A 23,274-nucleotide genomic window follows, 5' to 3' on the forward strand; every position below is an offset into this window, starting at 1 on the left:
TAGGAGTATAATAGGGGCTGATGGCTGCTGATGTATGAGATACACCAGAGAGTGTGGGGAGGAGACTGGTCAGATCTCTGGGCTGGTAACACACAGTGACATGATGTAAGGGAGAGAGCAGGAATATAATAGGGGCTGATGGCTCCTGATGTATGAGATACAACAGAGAGTGGGGGGGGGGGGGGGGGGAGACTGGTCAGATCTCTGGGCTGGTAACACACAGTGACATGATGTGAGGGGGAGAGCAGGAGTATAATAGGGGCTGATGGCTCCTGATGTATGAGATACACCAGAGAGTGTGGGGAGGAGACTGGTCAGATCTCTGGGCTGGTAACACACAGTGACATGATGTAAGGGAGAGAGCAGGAATATAATAGGGGCTGATGGCTCCTGATGTATGAGATACAACAGAGTGGGGGGGGGGGGGAGACTGGTCAGATCTCTGGGCTGGTAACACACAGTGACATGATGTGAGGGGGAGAGCAGGAGTATAATAGGGGCTGATGGCTCCTGATGTATGAGATACACCAGAGAGTGTGAGGAGGAGACTGGTCAGATCTCTGGGCTGGTAACACACAGTGACATGATGTAAGGGAGAGAGCAGGAATATAATAGGGGCTGATGGCTGCTGATGTATGGGATACACCAGAGAGTGCGGGGAGGAGACTGGTCAGATCTCTGGGCTGGTAACACACAGTGACATGATGTGAGGGGAGAGCAGGAGTATAATAGGGGCTGATGGCTCCTGATGTATGAGATACAACAGAGAGTGGGGGGGGGGGGGGGGGGAGGACTGGTCAGATCTCTGGGCTGGTAACACACAGTGACATGATGTGAGGGGGAGAGCAGGAGTATAATAGGGGCTGATGGCTCCTGATGTATGAGATACACCAGAGAGTGTGAGGAGGAGACTGGTCAGGTCTCTGGTAACACACAGTGACATGATGTGAGGGGGAGAGCAGAGCAAGAGTATAATAGGGGCTGATGGCTGCTGATGTATGAGATACACCAGAGAGTGCGGCAGGAGACTGGTCAGATCTCTGGGCTGGTAACACACAGTGACATGATGTGAGGGGAGAGCAGGAGTATAATAGGGGCTAATGGCTCCTGATGTATGAGATACACCAGAGAGTGCGGGAGGAGACTGGTCAGATCTCTGAGCTGGTAACACACAGTGACATGATGTGAGGGGAGAGCAGGAGTATAATAGGGGCTGATTGCTCCTGATGTATGAGATACACCAGAGAGTGCGGGAAGGAGACTGGTCAGATCTCTGGGCTGGTAACACACAGTGACATGATGTGAGGGGGGAGCAGGAGTATAATAGGGGCTGATGGCTCCTAATGTATGAGATACACCAGAGAGTGTGGGGAGGAGACTGGTCAGACCTCTGGGCTGGTAACACACAGTGACATGATGTGAGGGGAAAGCAGGAGTATAATAGGGGCTGATGGCTCCTGATGTATGAGATACACCAGAGAGTGTGGGGAGGAGACTGGTCAGATATCTGGGATGGTAACACAGTGACATGATGTGAGGGGAGAGCAGGAGTATAATAGGGGCTGATGGCTCCTGATGTATGAGATACACCAGAGATGTGGGGAGGAGACTGGTCAGATCTCTGGGCTGGTAACACACAGTGACATGATGTGAGGTGGAGAGCAGGAGTATAATAGGGGCTGATGGCTCCTGATGTATGAGATGCACCAGAGAGTGTGGGGAGGAGACTGGTCAGATCTCTGAGCTGGTAACACACAGTGACATGATGTGAGGGGGAGAGCAGGAGTATAATAGGGGCTGATGGCTCCTGATGTATGAGATGCACCAGAGAGTGTGAGGTGGAGACTGGTCAGATCTCTTGGCTGGTAACACACAGTGACTTGATGTGCGGGGAGAGCAGGAGTATAATTGGGGCTGATGGGTCCTGATGTATGAGATACACCAGAGAGTGTGGGGAGGAGACTGGTCAGATCTCTGAGCTGGTAACACACAGTGACATGATGTGAGGGGGAGAGCAGGAGTATAATAGGGGCTGATGGGTCCTGATGTAGGAGATACACCAGAGAGTGAGGGGAGGAGACTGGTCAGATCCCTGGGCTGGTAACACACAGGGACATGATGTGAGGGGGAGAGCAGGAGTATAATACGGGCTGATGGCTGTAAAGCTTTATTGACAGAACAAGGAAAATATGTAATACGTGATTATTCTTCACCTCTGCCGATATCTGTAGGGATTTCTTCCTTCTTACACTGCTGATCACCCCTCATATATGTGTTTTCTGTCCCTGTATCTTCCTCCTTAATATCAATCACATACGTCTCTTCTTTTCCCCTTATTTCTTCAACCTTAATATTAGACATATCTTCACATCGAACCTACAAAAAAAATATCAAATAAATAATGTCTAACACTATTGAGCTCACACACTAAAACCTTGTTGTATACAGTAGAATATCAGTGTATAACACACACACACACCTACCTGATCCTCCTGTGGGGTCCTGTGAGTCTCCTCTGTAGAGTGCTGGGAATACAGAGGACGGGGACATCTCTCTGGGGTATCTCTGTTACTGGGCCCATCTGTAGGAGACACACAGTGACTGAGGACATGGTATATATGTGATTATCCTGGGAATACAGAGGACAGGGACATCTCTCTGGGGTATCTCTGTTACCGGGCCCATCTGTAGGAGACACACAGTGACTGAGAACATTGTGTATATGTGATTATCCTGGGAATACAGGGGACGGGGACATCTCTCTGGGGTATCTCTGTTACTGGGCCCATCTGTAGGAGACACACAGTGACTGAGGACATGGTATATATGTGATTATCCTGGGAATACAGAGGACGGGGACATCTCTCTGGGATATCTCTGTTACTGGGCCCATCTGTAGGAGACACACAGTGACTGAGGACATTGTGTATATGTGATTATCCTGGGAATACAGGGGACATCTCTCTGGGGTATCTCGGTTACTGGGCCCATCTGTAGGAGACACACAGTGACTGAGGACATGGTATATATGTGATTATCCTGGGAATACAGAGGACGGGGACATCTCTCTGGGGTATCTCGGTTACTGGGCCCATCTGTAGGAGACACGCAGTGACTGAGGACATAGTATATATGTGATTATCCTGGGAATACAGAGGACGGGGACATCTCTCTGGGGTATCTCTGTTACTGGCCCCATCTGTAGGAGACACGCAGTGACTGAATATATTGTACTTGTGTGATTAGCAGATAATACGTGTATATGGGGACCCCATACCTGCTCTCCACTGTACAATGAAATATAGTCTCCTCTTACCCAGTGATGTGAGGGGCCGGTGATTCTCCATCATAACATTCCTGCACAGACCCTTGTGTTCCTCTATATACTCCTCCTCCTGCATGGAGAGATAGACAGGGACATCCTGACACCTTATAGAAAACCGACACATACAGTGATACAGTCATCACCCAGACACATTGTTACTGAACAATGTCTGATTCCCAGCAGTCACCTCTCCAGTCACATCCCTGGGTGTTACTGTATAATGCCCCATTCCCAGCAGTCACCTCTCCGGTCACATCCCCCCGGTGTTACTGTATAATGCCCCATTCCCAGCAGTCACCTCTCCGGTCACATCCCCCGGTGTTACTGTATAATGTCCCATTCCCAGCAGTCACCTCTCCTGTCACATCCCCCGGTGTTACTGTATAATGTCCCATTCCCAGCAGTCACCTCTCCTGTCACATCCCCCTGTGTTACTGTATAATGTCCCATTCCCAGCAGTCACCTCTCCGGTCACATCCCCCGGTGTTACTGTATAATGTCCAATTCCCAGCAGTCACCTCTCCGGTCACATCTCCCGGTGTTACTGTATAATGTCCCATTCCCAGCAGTCACCTCTCCGGTCAGCAGCTGGATGATCTTGTTGGTGAGTTCCAGGATCTTCTGCTCCTTGTCTCTCCCATGTGTCAGTGAGTGAGGTGGAGGCACTGTGATGGAACTCTGGGTCCTGCTCAGTTCTCCTGACACACATGGATGGCAACTGGGTGTCTCATGGTCACTGGATGTCTTCTTCACTACTATGTAACCCTGTGTATGGGAAAATATACTATTACTGCATGCACTCCCAGTCATGACCCTCTATTATTGCTATGTGATGTCACCTCCAAGATCCACCAGTCAGGTCACTGTAGTATTAATATATCAGTGATATCACCAAAACTTAGATCCCCTCACCTGCCCAGTCAGGTCCCTGTATTATTACTATAGATTTAAGTGATGTTACTGTGACACTCCCAGATCCCCTCACCTCCCCAGTCACCGCCTTGTATTATTACTATAGATATAAGTAATGTCACTGTGACACTCCCAGATCCCCTCACCTCCCCAGTCACGTCCCTGTATTGTTACTATAGATGTAAGTGATGTCACAGTGACGCTCCCAGATCCCCTCACCTCCCTAGTCATGTCCCTGTATTATTACTATAGATATAAGTGATGTCATAGTGACACTCCCAGATCCCCTCACCTCCCCAGTCACGTCCCTGTATTGTTACTATAGATGTAAGTGATGTCACAGTGACGCTCCCAGATCCCCTCACCTCCCCAGTCATGTCCCTGTATTATTACTATAGATATAAGTGATGTCACAGTGACGATCCCAGATCCCCTCACCTCCCCAGTCACGTCCCTGTATTATTACAATAGATATAAGTGACGTCACTGTGAAGCTCCCAGATCCCCTCACCTCCCCAGTCATGTCCCTGTATTGTTACTATAGATGTAAGTGATGTCACAGTGACGCTCCCAGATCCCCTCACCTCCCCAGTCACGTCCCTGTATTATTACTATAGATATAAGTGATGTCACAGTGACGATCCCAGATCCCCTCACCTCCCCAGTCACGTCCCTGTATTATTACAATAGATATAAGTGAAGTCACTGTGAAGCTCCCAGATCCCCTCACCTTCCCAGTCACGTCCCTGTATTATTACTATAGATATAAGTGATGTCACAGTGACACTCCCAGATCCCCTCAGCTCCCCAGTCACCTCCCTGTATTATTACTATAGATATAAGTGATGTCACAGTGACACTCCCAGATCCCCTCACCTCCCCAGTCACGTCCCTGTATTATTACTATAGATATAAGTGATGTCACACAGTGACACTCCCAGATCCCCTCACCTCCCCAGTCACGTCCCTGTATTATTACTATAGATATAAGTGATGTCACAGTGACACTCCCAGATCCCCTCACCTCCCCAGTCACGTCCCTGTATTATTACAATAGATATAAGTGAAGTCACTGTGAAGCTCCCAGATCCCCTCACCTTCCCAGTCACGTCCCTGTATTATTACTATAGATATAAGTGATGTCACAGTGACACTCCCAGATCCCCTCAGCTCCCCAGTCACCTCCCTGTATTATTACTATAGATATAAGTGATGTCACAGTGACACTCCCAGATCCCCTCACCTCCCCAGTCACGTCCCTGTATTATTACTATAGATATAAGTGATGTCACACAGTGACACTCCCAGATCCCCTCACCTCCCCAGTCACGTCCCTGTATTATTACTATAGATATAAGTGATGTCACAGTGACACTCCCAGATCCCCTCACCTCCCCAGTCACGTCCCTGTATTATTACTATAGATATAAGTGATGTCACAGTGACACTCCCAGATCCCCTCACCTCCCCAGTCACGTCCCTGTATTATTACTATAGATATAAGTGATGTCACAGTGACACTCCCAGATCCCCTCACCTCCCCAGTCATGTCCCTGTATTATTACTATAGATGTAAGTGATGTCACAGTGACGCTCCCAGATCCCCTCACCTCCCCAGTCAGCAGGTAGATGATCTCCAGGGTGAGATTTAGAATCCTCTCAGTCATGTGACTCTGGTCCTTGTCCATCCTCAGGGAATCAGTGATGTCTCATCCACACGTGATGTCTAGTAAACACTCTGTGTCCTTACCGCTCGGTTGTCTAGGTGTAAATATAATTACAATAATCACCACACAGTACACATGTAACATATTAGGTAAAGGTGCCCATAAATAGAAGGTGACCAACGCTCAAGCTTTAAATTGATATCAGCACCTTGCTGATGGGGTAACGTGAGATGGTGTGTCCAGTGAAGACTGGGTGTATCCTGTACCACTGAAAGTCTGACAGAATGTTGTAAATAAAAGGTGTTTATTAAACTTTAAAAGTTTATTAACATGGGTGTATTCTTGTCATACAAGCATGTGGGGTGTATACGGTGGGGAAGGGGGCCCTCGTGGAGGGATGCGGGAAGGCCGGTAGTGGCTGCAAGAGCCTGAGTCCAAAGTCACGGAAGGAGGCTGGAGTCAGAGCACACACTGCTTCACCTCCTGCGGTGAACGCAGTCCGTGTGCTCTGGAAAGGGTTGTGTTGTGGAGATAAACCAGCACAACAGTTCTTAGCGGGATGAATAAGTGCTCCAATGGGTCAAAGTAAGTGTCCAGGTGTTGCCCAGAATTAGAGCGTCCTCTGTATGTTCCCAGCGGTGCACCTCACACTTACCTGATACCCGCTGATGTCCTCAATCCTTCCGTCCCACTGCTGGTGCTGTACTGTGTCCTACTGGTGTCTGCACAGCCGTGCAGATGCACCAGTGTAGAGGCCGCGTCGCTTCCACAGAGACTGAAGCACTTCCGGGTCCCGCTGGTGTGCGTTCACCGGGTGCTAGAGGTCACTGGAGCAACACGGGCTCCACTCCATGTGGGGTCGGAGACTGCTGTAGGTGGGAAAGTGCTCCACGAGGGCCCCCTTCCCCACCGTATACACCCCACATGCTTGTATGACAAGAATACACCCATGTTAATAAACTTTTAAAGTTTAATAAACACCTTTTATTTACAACATTCTGTCAGACTTTCAGTGGTACAGGATACACCCAGTCTTCACTGGACACACCATCTCACGTTACCCCATCAGCAAGGTGCTGATATCAATTTAAAGCTTGAGCGCTGGTCACCTTCTATTTACAGTTTCCCCTGGGTTTGGACATACCAGACGTAGCAGCCGGCAACCGAGGTAGAGCGCCCATCTCCCTTTTCTTTTCCCAAAGGTGCCCATACACTAGTCCGATTTGGGCCAATTTCACCCGATCCCAAAGGGTCGGGCCAAGAAATCATCTCAAATCAGATGTGTTTGACGTCCTCCTTGGGTCCCATCCGGGGTCCTGTGTGCATCAGAGCGAAGCCAGAGGTCGGACCTGCTGCCCGTGCGACCTCCAACTCAGCCCCCCTCCCGATGGTGGGGAACGTGGGTCGAATGCAATACACCAGTGCATATAATGTATCGCATGCTATCCTGCCATCTGGGAAGACCCCAGGCTGCTCGCCCTGTATAATCATCATAATACTAATAAGTTATCAGAAACTGGAAACCCTGTAAAAAAATATATACAATGAATAAGTTTTGTAGCAGGACACCAAAAACTGCTCTTTAATGATAAAAAAGCAGAGGCTGCTCAACTACATTATAACAACAACACACCAGAGGCTGCTCTCCCTGTATAACAGGACACCACAGACTGCTCCCCCTGTAAAGCATTTGTAACAAGACTCCAAAGGCTGCATCCCCTGTATAAACAGGACCCCCAGGCTGCTCTCCCTGCATAAGAGGACACCACAGGCTGCTCCCCCTGTATAAGAGGACACCACAGGCTGCTCCCCCTGTATAATACAGGACTCCACAGACCGCTCCCCCCGTATAACAGGACGCCACTCGCCGCTCCCCCCATAACAGGACACCACACGCCTCTCCCCCTGTATAACAGGACACCACAGGCTGCTCCCCCTGTATAACATTTGTAACCGGACTCCACAGACCGCTCCCCCCGTATAACAGGACGCCACTCGCCGCTCCCCCCATATAAGAAGACGCCACTCGCCGCTCCCCCCATATAACAGGAAGCCACAGGCCACTCCCACCATATAACAGGAAGCCACAGGCCGCTCCCCCCTGTATAATAGGACGCCACAGGCCGCTCCCACCATATAATAGGACGCCACAGGCCGCTCCCACCGTATAATAGGACGCCACAGGCCGCACCCACCGTATAATAGGACGCCACAGGCCGCTCCCACCGTATAATAGGACGCCACAGGCCGCTTCCCCACCGTATAACAGGATGCCACACCCCGCTCCCCCGTATAACAGGACGCCACAGGCCGCTCCCCCTGTATAAGAGGACACCACAGGCCGCTCCCCCTGTATAAGGGGACACCACAGGCTGCTCCCGTTGTATAATATTTTTAACAGGACTCCACATAAAAACACAGTATGGACCTCGTATTGCGCTAACAATTCTTAATATATGCTGCTACTCCGATAAGGCTCCCCTGTTAGTGGGAGTCAGGCAAGAGATACACAAAAGAGAGTTTATCCACATGCCTCTCCCACTGTATAACAGGACACCACAGGCTGCTCCCCCTGTAAAGCATTTGTAACAGGACTCCAAAGGCTGCATCCCCTGTATAAACAGGACCCCCAGGCTGCTCTCCCTGCATAAGAGGACACCACAGGCTGCTCCCCCTGTATAATATTTTTAACAGGACTCCACATGCCTCTACCCCTGTATAACAGGACACCACAGGCCGCTCCCCCTGTATAACAGGACGCCACTCCCCCCATATAACAGGAAGCCACAGGCCACTCCCACCATATAACAGGAAGCCACAGGCCGCTCCCCCTGTATAATAGGACGCCACAGGCCGCTCCACCGTATAATAGGACGCCACAGGCCGCTCCCACCGTATAACAGGACGCCACAGGCCGCTCCCACCGTATAACCGGACGCCACAGGCCGCTCCCACCGTATAACAGGACGCCACAGGCCGCTCCCACCGTATAACAGGACGCCAAAGGCCGCTCCCATCGTATAACAGGACGCCACACGCCGCTCCCCCCCGTATAACAGGATGCCACACCCCGCTCCCCCGTATAACAGGACGCCACAGGCCGCTCTCCCCGTATAACAGGACACCACAGGCCGCTCCCCCTGTATAAGAGGACGCCACAGGCCGCTCCCCCTGTATAAGAGGACACCGCAGGCCGCTCCCCCTGTATAAGAGGACACCGCAGGCCGCTCCCCCTGTATAAGAGGACACCACAGGCCGCTCCCCCTGTATAAGAGGACACCACAGGCCGCTCCCCCTGTATAAGAGGACACCACAGGCCGCTCCCCCTGTATAAGAGGACACCACAGGCCGCTCCCCCTGTATAAGAGGACACCACAGGCTGCTCCCACTGTATAATATTATTTAACAGGACTCCACATGACTCTCCCCCTGTATAACAGGACACAACAGGCTGCTCCCCCTGTATAACATTTGTAACCGGACTCCACAGACCGCTCCCCCCGTATAACAGGATGCCACAGGCCGCTCTCCCCGTATAACAGGACGCCACAGGCCACTCCCCCTGTATAAGAGGACACCACAGGCCGCTCCCCCTGTATAAGAGGACACCACAGGCTGCTCCCACTGTATAAGAGGACACCACAGGCTGCTCCCACTGTATAACAGGACGCCACAGGCCGCTCCCCCTGTATAAGAGGACACCACAGGCCGCTCTCCCTGTATAAGAGGACACCACAGGCTGCTCCCACTGTATAACAGGACGCCACAGGCCGCTCTCCCCGTATAACAGGACTCCACATGCCTCTCCCCCTGTATAACAGGACACCACAGGCTGCTCCCCCTGTATAATATTTTTAACAGGACTCCACATGCCTCTCCCCCTGTATAACAGGACACCACAGGCTGCTCCCCCTGTATAACATTTGTAACCGGACTCCACAGACCGCTCCCCCCGTATAACAGGACGCCACTCGCCGCTCCCCCCATATACCAGGACGCCACTCGCCGCTCCCCCTATATAACAGGAAGCCACAGGCCACTCCCACCATATAATAGGAAGCCACAGGCCGCTCCCCCCTGTATAATAGGAAGCCACAGGCTGCTCCCCCCTGTATAATAGGAAGCCACAGGGCGCTCCCCCCTGTATAATAGGAAGCCACAGGCCGCTCCCCCCTGTATAATAGGAAGCCACAGGCCGCTCCCGCCGTATAATAGGACGCCACAGGCCGCTCCCGCCGTATAATAGGACGCCACAGGCCGCTCCCGCCGTATAATAGGACGCCACAGGCCGCTCCCGCCGTATAATAGGACGCCACAGGACGCTCCCGCCGTATAATAGGACGCCACAGGACGCTCCCGCCGTATAATAGGACGCCACAGGACGCTCCCGCCGTATAATAGGACGCCACAGGACGCTCCCGCCGTATAATAGGACGCCACAGGACGCTCCCGCCGTATAATAGGACGCCACAGGACGCTCCCGCCGTATAATAGGACGCCACAGGACGCTCCCGCCGTATAATAGTACGCCACAGGCCGCTCCCGCCGTATAATAGGACGCCACAGGCCGCTCCCCTGTATAACAGGATGCCACACCCCGCTCCCCCGTATAACAGGACGCCACAGGCCGCTCCCCCTGTATAAGAGGACACCACAGGCCGCTCCCCCTGTAAAGGAGGACACCACAGGCTGCTCCCACTGTATAATTATAAAAGGGCAGCAGTGGCACAATACCATAATCTGTTGCCAGATACAGCAACGTCTTCTTTCGGTCCCCCGTAACAATCACCGCGGCTGCTGGAAGTGAGAGGCCTCAGGTAAGATCAGCAGGGAGCCGAGAGATGCTGCCGGCGCTGAAAGATTGTTCTTCGGGAAAATGGCCGCCGCTCCCACACACAGGGTACATTTGTTATGGATACTTACAAGTCATATATACAGCATGTAATCAATCAGCTGCCGGTGACCGCACATAACATAACTCTCTCTATGCATTCTCCCAGGGATAATTACTGCTTCTACCAACCGGGCTGTGATGTCCCAGTGTACTCATACAGCGGCAGCTATTTTATCGTACTTTGTACCCAGCTCCCAGACTCCCCCGCGGCTGTAGCCAAGTGTATTTCCTGTGTGGGCAGAGTGGGAGGAGCTGTGTTACCAGGGAAACGTTCCTTCCTGGTGTGCATGGCAGGCAGGAGGGAGAGTGCTGCAGCTGGCACCAGGTGACCCCAGGTATTATACTGCTAGTAACAGCATAGTAGTGATTGCTGGGTGTGAGCCATAAGAGCACTTACAGGGGAGCTGCTGTTCTACTCACACAGGCTGCAGTATAATACCAGGTGTCAGAGCCATTGGAAGGTTTCTTGGCACCCTAAGCAAAACTAATGTCAAATTCTGCTAATTACCCACTTTCCCAGACAGTCAAGAGAAAGTGCATAGTCATATACTCAGCTTTGCATTGAATAAGTTTCATATATATAACACACACGCACGCACGCACGTAAGCCCACTCGAAGCAAATGCTTCGAAAGCTAGTCTGCTACCATGTGATTGCATGTGTGAAAGAGATGTAGTTTCACTCTGCCAGCAGATGGCAGTATTTCCGAGACACACAAACAGACACTAGACATATATATCTCTTATATATTTGGCTACATCTGTCACTCAAAGTGTGTCTGGAGATGTAACGCTGGGTGGAGCCTCTGACTCACATGACAGAGAACCAGCCCAGTGAGCCCACAGACAGTGCCAGACACCCTCTGCCTCTCCATGTTACACAGCAAAGACACAGCTACTCACCAGACACACCAGGTGAGCGCCCCACACCTCCATACCTCCCAACATGACCCTCTCCAGGAGGGACAGAATGCTCTGTTTGTGGACTTCCAACTTAATTTATGATTGTCATCACCTGTCATTTTAAACAGGGTAATTGATAAGAAAGGTGTTTAAGCACAGGTGATGGTAATCCATACATTAAGAAGAAAGTCCAGAAACAGAGCAATGTGTCCCTCCTGGAGAGGGTCATGTTGGGAGGTATGCACCTCCCTCCCTTCCCCCCCCCCCCCCCCCCCCATTCACGGCATCCCCACGATTAAATGGCACATGCAAAACACTGACATGGCTATGGTCGACAATGAAAAAGGTTGACAAGATTTATTTTTCACTTTTTCAATGTTTTCATATTCATTCTCATGTGTCGACATGGACACCAATGAAGTGCCACACTTATGTCAACATTTACATGTGTTGACCTTTCTGTGTTAATTTTTTCTTGTGGCGATTCGCGGCACCCCCCGCGACCCCCCCTCCCGCGATTTGCAGCACACCCCCCGCAATTCGCGGCACCCCCGGTGACTCCCGCGATTCACGGCCCCACCCCGTGACACCCCCCCCTCCTGCGATTCGCGGCACCCAGCAACCCCCCCTCCCACGATTCGCGCCAACCCCCCGGGCCCCCCCTCCCGCGGTTCACGGTGCCCCCCACGACCTCCCCCTACCGCGATTCCCCACCCCTGACCCCCCCTCCTGTCATTGCGGCAACCCCCCGCCCCCACGACCCACCCTCCCACGATTCACTGCAACCCCCCGCGCCCCCCCCTCCCACGATTCCAACACATCTCCGTACATCTTCCAACAGTCACCAAAAGACATACCAGGGAGAATTTAATAAAAACTGGGTAATATTACAGTATCCTTTATATGGGGAGGGAAGAGAGCAAGAATCAGTATTGGTACATTGACAAGGGTTAAGAAAAGGGGCGGGCTAGGTCTCCACATTTCCGATTATACTATGTGGCTTCCCAATTAAAGGCGATCAGGGTAAAAGGGGATGTATGGGAATTTGCTGATAAATTAATTGGAAACCAGATATACAGTACTGATTTGGGTACTGACAGAAGAGAAACAAGTCCACAAGCGGCTCTGTCCACAGAACCGCTTGTGGACAGAGAAGGCAGGAAGCAGAAGAGCTCTCTGTTGTTTGCAGTACGCTTGCCCTTAAATAGCACCAATAGCGGAAGCCAGAACCCGTCTTCAAAAAGTTTCTGGTTGCTACAGAAACTAAACGCGTCAACGTCACTGCCGCCTACACGTTTGCACTCCAGGATTCTCCCCATCAGCTGGTTGTCACCTGGTCCTCCTTCTACGTGAGCCGCTATACTCAACAGAGATCCACATGCTTACCACAGCAAGCGGTTCGAGGTAGCCGCCGGACCGCCACCTACTCATCATCTGGCGCTATTACCGGGATCCTCACTACGGCTGCTTGCACAGGGTTGAGCCTCTGCTCCATCGGGCTCCCCGGTGCCCCCTCAATTACAAACCTATTGCAGGGTGAGCTTAACCAGTATTATTCCTTTCAACAACCATTGCCGTATTAATTGCACTAATTGGCCCGATGACTTTATTTATGCGTGGACTGCTTACAGGCTAATTTGGCCGGGTGCTTTACTAACTTACGGCTCATACTAACCAAAAGCTGGCGCTTTTCACAAGTTATTTAACCAAGGTGGCAACCAAATTGTATTACCAGTCCACACCATTTAATTGGACATAATTGAGTACATATCCCAATTGAATTAATGGAGTATCCCTGCAATTGTGCTAACCAATAAGATTTATTTTTATGCTTATCGTATTTTATGTATATGTTTTGTTATATTGTGTATCAATTGTATAAATTGATGCTATTTTATATAAAATTGAAATGGATACAGTGTGTCCAGTGTACATTTTTTTCAGCAAGGTGTGTTTTTTATACTGTATCCATCCCACAGCGCACGGTGCTCAACTCCTCTCTATGGGGGTTATTCTAGTCCATTCTTTCTGACAAAATCCTTCTTAGATGGACAAAACCATGTGCACTGCGGGTGGGGCAGATGTAACTTGTGCAGAGAGAATTAGATTTGGGTGGGGTTTTTCTTCAAAGTGAGATCTATATTGCAGTGTAAAATAAAGCAGTCAGTATTTTCCCTGTACAGAAACAAAATAACTCACCCAAATCTAATTCTCTATGCACAAGTTACATCTGCCCCCCTGCAGTGCAAATGGTTTTGTCCATCGAAGAAGGATTTTGTCAGAAAGAGTGAACCAAAATAAGGCCCTATATTCTAATCTTTTTGTGAGTTCTAGCAAACTCATAGAAACACCTGCAGCAGTAGTGGATACATACTCATTAATATTCCCATTATCCCTAAAGCACCGGAATCTATAGGTCAGTGGGCGGAGTTTGATCATCCCCAATTCACCTATATCCCTTTGTCTGTTTTAGCTGTGAGCCATTTATATTCCACTGATTGTATTGGTTCAGAAGGAGACCTAGCCAAGGCCTGCAAACACCAGAGACGGGTCCAAGAACAAGCCCTGCATGAACGGAGCTTGGGAGACCCTGGGGGTTATTCAAGTTCCTTCGGTCCTCCAGGACCGATGTTGCGCGTCTACACATGCGCAGGTGCGTTTGTGCACATGTGCAGACGTAGAGCGCGTGCACCCGCGACGAACTTTCGGTTCGCGGGTTCACGCACTCATGACGGCGTGAGGGGGCGGAAAAGGGTGGGGGGGGGGCGCCGGGCTGCTCCATTACCATATTGGAACGCCCAGCGTTCCATGGGCGTTCCCATGACAACGCTGGGCGTTCTCATGGTAATGAGGCGGAAGATATAAAAATATTACGGACAGCAATAAAGAACTGACAGGAGAAAAGTTAGACTAGCACTAAGTCACATACACAACACAACCAGCAGTTGGCTGAGGCAAATTAATGCCACTGCACCCCAACCAACCACTGTACCCTATGGAGTAAGTGGGATGTAGGTATCTGTGAAAGCGCTACAGCGTGTTAACGGTTTCACAGGGGAGACTGTACCCGCGCTCTAGGAGGCTCTGGGTGTGATGCTAAAGATGGCTGCCGGACTCTTGGGAGAGCAGGAAAAGAGAAAGCAACTTCCTGGGCGGCAGATTGGCACCCAAAGCTGGGGGAGGAGCTGCAGGCTAGGCACCCCCCCCCCCCCATGCTGGTCTTCCCCCACCTGCGGATAGTGAGCCCTGCAATGGGTAAATATATCCAGCCTGCACTCTGGCCCCGGTAGTCTAGTGGAGTCCCTGCCACAAGCAGCATCCACCCCAGCTGCTGCGGCCTGTCTCCCCCGGCGTGCAGCATGACAGCGGTATGCGCTCTCAGAGAGCCTTACCTGCTCCGGCCACACCGTCTAGGAGAGAAGTGTCCGGCGGTGCTAGGAGCTGCCGCAGCACCGGCAGGTGTTTGACAGCTGAGGCAGCCCAGCCACATCATGCGGCTCAGTGTAAAAATAAGAATGAGCAATAAAAATAAAAGCTTCTTTGGGATTACTTATATGAGGTAATCCCAGCTGAATTAAATGGTGCTCCAGCTTCCTGCTGGCACCAACACAAACGGAGGAGCTGAGCATGGAGGCGGGGTTATAGGGGAGAGGGGCCAGGCATCCTGGGAAACTTTCAAAGCTTCGCTGATTGGCGCCACAGTCCTCTGGATCGGCCTACAACCTCGATGTCACCCTGTGGGAACCATGGAATCCTAGGAAGAAAAGATTTATGCCCAAAATGCAGTATACAGCAGGGTACATGTATGCATAGGATTTGGCAGTGTCACAGGGGAAGAAGATTTGGGGAGAAAGTCCAAATTATAATGGTCAAGGTGGGACTACCGGTACAATATCTGGATGTAACTATGTATTTTGGGCATAAACCCACAGGTAAGGGCAATGACCCGTTTATACCGCCGGTGGAGAACCTAGCTGCTCTGGCATAAGTAATAATAGCAGGGAAATGGAGGCGCATGAAGCACCGGATTTATACCACTGGATCCATCTGGTAAACCATACAGTAGATAATGAGAAGTACACATACACCAAAAGTAATAATGTAAGAAAGTGTCATCAAACGTGGGAGAGATGGACGCTGTCAGAATTCTATGAGGCTTATACAGTATACACAACAATGCATATACATTATACAAATCCACACTATTACACAGGACCAAACACAGGAATAGCTTTATTATAAATGGCAGTATACAGAAGGTGAGATAGATGAGGCACAATGTAAGTTTAGTATAATCGGTATAATGGCATCGCTTGTCAGACATAAAGCACATATACACTGCACAGATATAAGGTAGGGGAAAGGATAGGATGTAACATCTTATATCTGTATCATATGCATATTGTAATAATAAGAAAATAAATACTGAATAACAAAAAAGAGATCTGGGCAGTGATTGGGCGGATGTTTGTACCCACACACACAGAGCGACTTTCAGCTCAAAGCCGCCCAGTGTGTATGGCCCGATGATGAGCGCTGCTGCGCACTCCCGCATCATCGCCAGGAAAGCCACTCATCTGCTGGTATTACCAGCAGATGAGCGGCTGTGAGGACGGATTTGCATAGCGCTGCGCTATGCAAAGCCGTCCTCCCCCCTCTGACGGCGCCGGTCAGGGGGAAAGCCGCTCAATGTGTATGCACTAAGCAGCTTCCCCCCCTGCAATGATAGCGATCATTGCTGTCCCATACACGCTAAGCATAATCACCCAGTGTGTATGGACCTTTAGTCAGCAGCTCTAGAGAGGGGGGAGGGGGTTGAATGTGGAGGAACATCAGCCAGGACAGTTTCTGCTGAGCTTACATTTAAGAACCCTCAGGTAGCTCCCACAGTTTCTAGGGGGACCTTGAGCCAGCATTGCTTCAGGGAGATGATCCCTGTGCAGGCAACAAGGGTATCCTCACATCAATGCTCATGTTTAATGTAGATCTGCTCATCAAAATGTTATTTTCTGGTATATACAAAGTATACATTTATTTATAAAACATTTCCCACACTGCAAGCATGGAAAAGGTTTCTCTGATGTCTAACAAGATGGCATTTATTGGTAAAACATTTCCCACATTCAGCATGGAAATGTTTTCTCACCTGTATGTACTCTCTCATGTACAACAAGACTGGGTTTATCCCTATAACATTTCCCACACTCAGAGCATGAAAATGGTTTCTCACCTGTATGTACCCTCTCATGTACAACAAGACTGGATTTATTCCTATAACATTTCCCACATTCAGAACATGAAAATGGTTTCTCACCTGTATGTACCCACTCATGTTTAACAAGACTGGATTTAAGTGTAAAACATTTCCCACATTCAGAACATGAAAATGGTTTCTCACCTGTATGTAGTCTTTCATGTTTAATAAGATTGGATTGATCAGTAAAACATTTCCCACACTGAGAACATGAAAATGGTTTCTCACCTGTATGTACCCTCTCATGTTTAATAAGACTAGATTTAGTGCTATAACATTTCCCACATTCAGAACATGACAATGGTTTCTCACCTGTGTGACTTCTCAGATGTATAACAAGAACTGATTTTCTTTCAAAACTTTTCCCACAGTCAGAGCATGAAAATGGTTTCTCACCTGTGTGACTTCTCTCATGAGTAACACGATTGGATTTATCAGTAAAACATTTCCCACACTCAGAACATGAAAATGGTTTCTCACCTGTATGTACTCTCACATGTTTAACAAGAGAGGATTTAAGTGTAAAACATTTCCCACATTCAGAACATGAAAATGGTTTCTCCCCTGTATGTACTCTTTCATGTTTAATAAGATTGGATTGTTCAGTAAAACATTTCCCACACTCAGAACATGAAAATGGTTTCTCACCTGTATGTACTCTCTCATGTTTAACAAGACTGGTTTTAAGTGTAAAACACTTCCCACATTCAGAGCATGAAAATGGTTTCTTAACTATGTAATCTTTTGGATGTGAAACAGAATCTGTCTGATGTATAGAACTCTCACCAAACTCAGAACTGGATGATACTGTATCATCTTTATGACCTGTACTGTGTGTAGTAAGGTCTGAATGATCAGTAGAAGGTTCCTCATGACTAAAGGGACCAGATGAAATATCTGCACTGGGAAATGTTGGGTGTGTATTGGGGATAATGGGGATATCTTCTGGAGAATCTTGTCTGATGTTCTTATCTTCTAGTATATATTCTGGAGACACCATGAGATCTCCCTCCGAGGTATTCCTGCTTGTGCGCCCATCTACAGGAAACAGGTGAATGACAACAGACAGAATTGGTTACATTGAGAAGGAAATGTTCATGGATGTTTTATCACTTAAACTGAACATGTCTAATGCTGCGCACACACTGGCCGATATATCGCTTGTCCGTCAGCCATTAGGCACCAGTAATAGGACTGTAACCAACGTGAGCTGTGCAACAGAGCCGATGGCCGATATATTGGTGCATTGTGCTATGGCACCGATTCTGGTTAAGTCTGTACCGAGTCTCGGAGTGGGAGTAGGAATGCCCATGAAACGCTGGGTGTTCCCGTGGGTCATCACCTCCTGCTCGAGTGCCACGCTGAGAGGGTAAGTCGGTGGGGTTGGTCCCAAAGAAGCCCTGCACATAACTGATTATGCGCAGGGCACCACCATCGGTCCCCCATGGGAATATGTGGGGGCCTGAATGGACTACAATTGGGTCCATCTGCCGTCCGCCCATATAACCCGCTGCAGGAACCGGCGGTGATTGCCAGCTGAAATGGGTGGGAGCATGTAAAGGTGCCCACCCAGCTGTGACGTTAGTCACAATGGATCAGGCAGGGGGAGAGGGGAACTTGTAGGGGAGCCCGGCACCGGTGAACAGGAGTCCTGCCAATACTGGTAAAGAAGAAAGAGACCTACTCCCCCCCCCGCCTCATCCCTTGCTACTTTTTAATGCTAATAAAGTAATCTATACTTCTGTTATAGCACTCTCTTAATTGTTATTTTATTTTTGTCTAAGGTATACAGAATACCTATTGGGAGCTGCAATAACACATAACTGGTCTTTTAATAATCTCGTTAGACAGCATTCACTTTAATTAATATATTTTTAAGTATTGATTATCATGATTATCCTTTTCCACCAGTGTGTGGGGAGAGAGTGATCAGATCTCTGGGCTGGTAACACACAGTGACATGATGTGAGGGGGAGAGCAGGAGTATAATAGGGGCTGATGGCTCCTGATGTATGAGATACACCAGAGAGTGTGGGGAGGAGAATGATCAGATCTCTGGGCTGGTAACACACAGTGACATGATGAGAGGGGAGAGCAGGAGTATAATAGGGGCTGATGGCTCCTGATGTATGAAATAGCTGTAAAGCTGTATTAACAGCACAAGAAAAATACTGTGTGTATATAATAAGTGATTTATCCTCACCTGTGCTGATATCTGTAGGGATTTCCTCCTTCTTACACTGCTGATCACCCCTCATATGTGTGTCTTCTGTCTTTATATCTTCTTTCTTATCTGACACATACTCTTCTTCCTCTGTGTCTTCTGCCTTAATATCAGACATATCTTCACATTGAACCTACAAAAAAATATCACATTAGTAATGTCTGATGCTAGTGAGATTACACAGCAGAACATCATTGTATATAGTAAAATATTAGTGTATAATATACACACACGCACACGCTGCAATTTATATAGAGAAGTCACTTTGGTATATTGGGAAGACCCTAATTTCCACCCACCTGATCCTCCTGTGGGGTCCTGTGAGTCTCCTCTGTATAGTGCTGGGAATACAGAAGACTGGGACATCTCTCTGGTGTATCTCTGTTACTGGGCCCATCTGTAGGAGACACACAGTGACTGAATATATTGTACATGTGGATTAGCAAATGAAGTGTGTATATTGGGGGCCCCCATACCTGCTCTCCCCTGTACAATAACATAAAGTCTCCTCTTACCCAGTGATGTGAGGGGTCGGTGATTCTCCATCATAACATTCCTGCACAGACCCTTGTGTTCCTCTATATAATCCTCCTCCTGCATGGAGAGACAGACAGTGACATCCTGACACCTTCTAGAAAACCGACACATACAGTGATACAGTCATCACCCAGACACATCCCCTCGTGTTACTGTATAATGCCTCATTCCCAGTGGTCACCTCTCCGGTCACACCCCTCTGTGTTACTGTATACTGTCCCATTCCAAGCAGTCACCTCTTCAGTCACATCCCCCGGTGTTACTGTATAATGTCCCATCCACAGCAGTCACATCTCCGGCCACCTCCCCCGGTGTTATTGTAGAATGTCCCATTCCCAGCAGTCACCTCTACGGTCACATCCCCCAGGTGTTACTATATAATGTCCCATTCCTAGCAGTCACCTATTTGGTCACATCCCCTGGCATTACTGTATAATGCCCCATTCCCAGCAGTCACTTCTCCGGTCACATTCCCCTAGGTGTTACTGTATAATGCTCCATTCCCAGCAGTCACCTCTTTGGTCAAATCCCCCGGTGTTACTGTATAATGTCCTATTCCCAGCAGTCACCTCTCCGGTCACATCCCTCTGTTACTGTATAATGTCCCATTCCCAGCAGTGACCTCTCCGGTCACATCCCCCGGTTTTACTGTATAATGTCCCATTCCCAGCAGTCACCTCCCTGGTCACATCCCCCTGTGTTACTGTATAATGTCCCATTTCCAGCAGTCACCTCTTCAGTCACATCCCTCAGTGTTACTGTATAATGTCCCATTCCCTGCAGTGACCTCCCTGGTCACATCCCCTGGTGTTACTGTATAATGTCCCATTCCCAGCAGTCACCTCCCTGGTCACATCCCCAGTGTTACTGTATAATGTCCCATTCTCAGCAGTCACCTCTCCGGTCACATTCCCCAGTGTAACTGTATAATGTCCCATTCCCAGCAGTCACCTCTCCGGTCACATCCCCCGGTGTTACTGTATAATGCCCCATTCCCAGCAGTCACCTCTTTGGTCACATCCCCCGGTGTTACTGTATAATGTCCCATTCCCAGCAGTCACCTCTACGGTCACATCCCTGTGTTACTCTATAATGTCCCATTCCCAGCAGTCACCTCTTTGGTCACATCCCCCGGTGTTACTGTATAATGTCCCATTCCCAGCAGTCACCTCTCTGGTCACATCCCTGTGTTACTGTATAATGTCCCATTCCCAGCAGTGACCTCCCTGGTCACATCCCCTGGTGTTACTGTATAATGTCCCATTCCCAGCAGTGACCTCCCTGGTCACATCCCCTGGTGTTACTGTATAATGTCCCATTCCCAGCAGTCACCTCTCCGGTCACATCCCCCGGTGTTACTGTATAATGTCCAATTCTCAGCAGTCACCTCTCCGGTCACATCCCCCCATGTTACTGTATAATGCCCCATTCCCAGCAGTCACCTCTCCGGTCACATCCCCAGTGTTACTGTATAATTCCCCATTCCCAGCAGTCACCTCTCCGGTCATATCCCCAGTGTTACTGTATAATGTTCCATTCTCAGCAGTCACCTCTCCGGTCACATTCCCCAGTATTACTGTATAATGTCCCATTCCCAGCAGTCACCTCTCCGGTCACATCCCCCGGTGTTACTGTATAATGTCCCATTCTCAGCAGTCACCTCTCCGGTCACATCCCCCCGTGTTACTGTATAATGCCCCATTCCCAGCAGTCACCTCTCCGGCCACATCCCCAGTGTTACTGTATAATGTTCCATTCTCAGCAGTCACCTCTTCGGTCACATTCCCCAGTATTACTGTATAATGTCCCATTCCCAGCAGTCCCCTCTCCGGTCACATCCCCGGTGTTACTGTATAATGTCCCATTCCCAGCAGTCACCTCTCCGGTCACATTCCCCGATGTTACTGTATACTGTCCCATTCCCAGCAGTCACCTCTCCGGTCACATCCCCCGGTGATACTGTATAATGTCTCATTCCCAGCAGTCACCTCTCCGGTCACATCCCACGGTGTTACTGTATAATGTCCCATTCCCAGCAGTCACCTCTCCGGTCACATCCCCGGTGTTACTGTATAATGTCCCATTCCCAGCAGTCACCTCTCCGGTCACATCCCCGGTGTTACTGTATAATGTCACATTCCCAGCAGTCACCTCTCCGGTCACATCCCCAGTGTTACTGTATAATGCCCCATTCTCAGCAGTCACCTCTCCGGTCATATCCCCCGGTGTTACTGTATAATGTCCCTTTCCCAGCAGTCACCTCTCCGGTCACATCCCCAGTGTTACTGTATAATGTCCCTTTCCCAGCAGTCACCTCTCCGGTCACATCCCCAGTGTTACTGTCTAATGTCCCATTCCCAGCAGTCACCTCCCTGGTCACATCCCCTGGTGTTACTGTATAATGTAAAACACCCACAAAGAAAAAAGCAAGCGGGCCAAGAAATCGAATGTGTCCGCCTTGGGTCCAATTCACATCGTACCTGAGCAGGAGGTCGGACCTGCTGCCCACTCGCCGACTCGTTCCACCTCCCAGTGGTGGGGAATGGGGTCGCATGGGATACATCGCATGTGAAAGGACTGCATGTGATGCATCGTATGCAGGTACCAGGTGGTTCGGAGGGGGCCATACACTGCTGCGATACATCCCAGTAGTGTATGGCCACCATAAGAGAAATCCACACAGAGGCACAAGAGCAGCCTCTAATGTTTCCACATATAAATATACATCATACAGAGAACAATGGGTACATGTATAGTATAAGCGCTGCCCCCTTTGCACGTGTTTACATACCTCCCAACTTTACATACCTCCCAACTTCTGCATACGCCCCGCCCCCGAAAAGGGGGCGGGGCGTATGCAAATGAGGGCGCGGCTTATGCTAATTAGCCGCGACCTCATTTTCATACGAGAATAGACGCTGTGCGCATGCGCACAGCGTCTATTCTACTAGATTGGGGGGTCTCCCAACTGCCACCCCCCGCAGCGGGACAATGCCTGCCGCGGGTGGGACGTCGGGACAGTACCCGAAAATCGGGACTGTCCCGACGGAATCGTGACAGTTGGGAGGTATGGTTTAGGCACAGCACTGGTGGTGGTGGGAGCACACCTCGGGCTCCCTGAGTTTCTTCAAACTCATAAGCGCTATAGTATACCACTACAACGTCCATTGTAGTACATGGTTGTCTCAAAGTCATTTTAATGGGGCACCAAAGGCTGCTCGCCCTGTATAATCATCATACTACTACTAAGAAGATATCAGAGACTAAAAACCCTGAAAAAAATAAATAAAATGAATTTAAGTTTTGTAACAGGACAACAAAAGCTGCTCCCTAATGGTAATTTTAAAAAAAGGCAGAAGCTGCTGAACTATATAATAATAACACCATACCAAAGGCTGCTCCCTCTGTATAACATTTGTAACTGGATGCCACAGGCCGCTTCCCCTGTATAAATAGGACGCCAGAGGCCGCTCACACCACAGGCCGCTCCAACTGCATAAACAGGATGCCGTGGGCCGCTCCCCCTTGTATAACAGGACACCACAGGCTTCTCACCCTG

General features: G+C 49.5%; 1 protein-coding gene across 1 annotated transcript in view; it reads right to left on the reverse strand.

Annotated features, from left to right (window-relative positions):
• LOC146009555 (uncharacterized) overlaps positions 1-23,274 on the reverse strand; it is a 122,729-nt gene that overhangs the window by 4,242 nt on the left and 95,213 nt on the right. The window contains 9 exon segments of the mRNA XM_083150001.1: positions 2,214-2,376; positions 2,484-2,581; positions 3,317-3,395; positions 3,899-4,090; positions 16,827-17,992; positions 19,158-19,311; positions 19,478-19,575; positions 19,694-19,772; positions 23,105-23,266. Coding sequence (XP_083006127.1) covers positions 2,214-2,376; positions 2,484-2,581; positions 3,317-3,395; positions 3,899-4,090; positions 16,827-17,992; positions 19,158-19,311; positions 19,478-19,575; positions 19,694-19,772; positions 23,105-23,266 — 2,191 coding nt within the window.

Source organism: Crinia signifera, chromosome 6, assembly GCF_055691185.1.
Source record: "Crinia signifera chromosome 6, ASM5569118v1, whole genome shotgun sequence".
Taxonomy (NCBI): domain Eukaryota; kingdom Metazoa; phylum Chordata; class Amphibia; order Anura; family Myobatrachidae; genus Crinia; species Crinia signifera.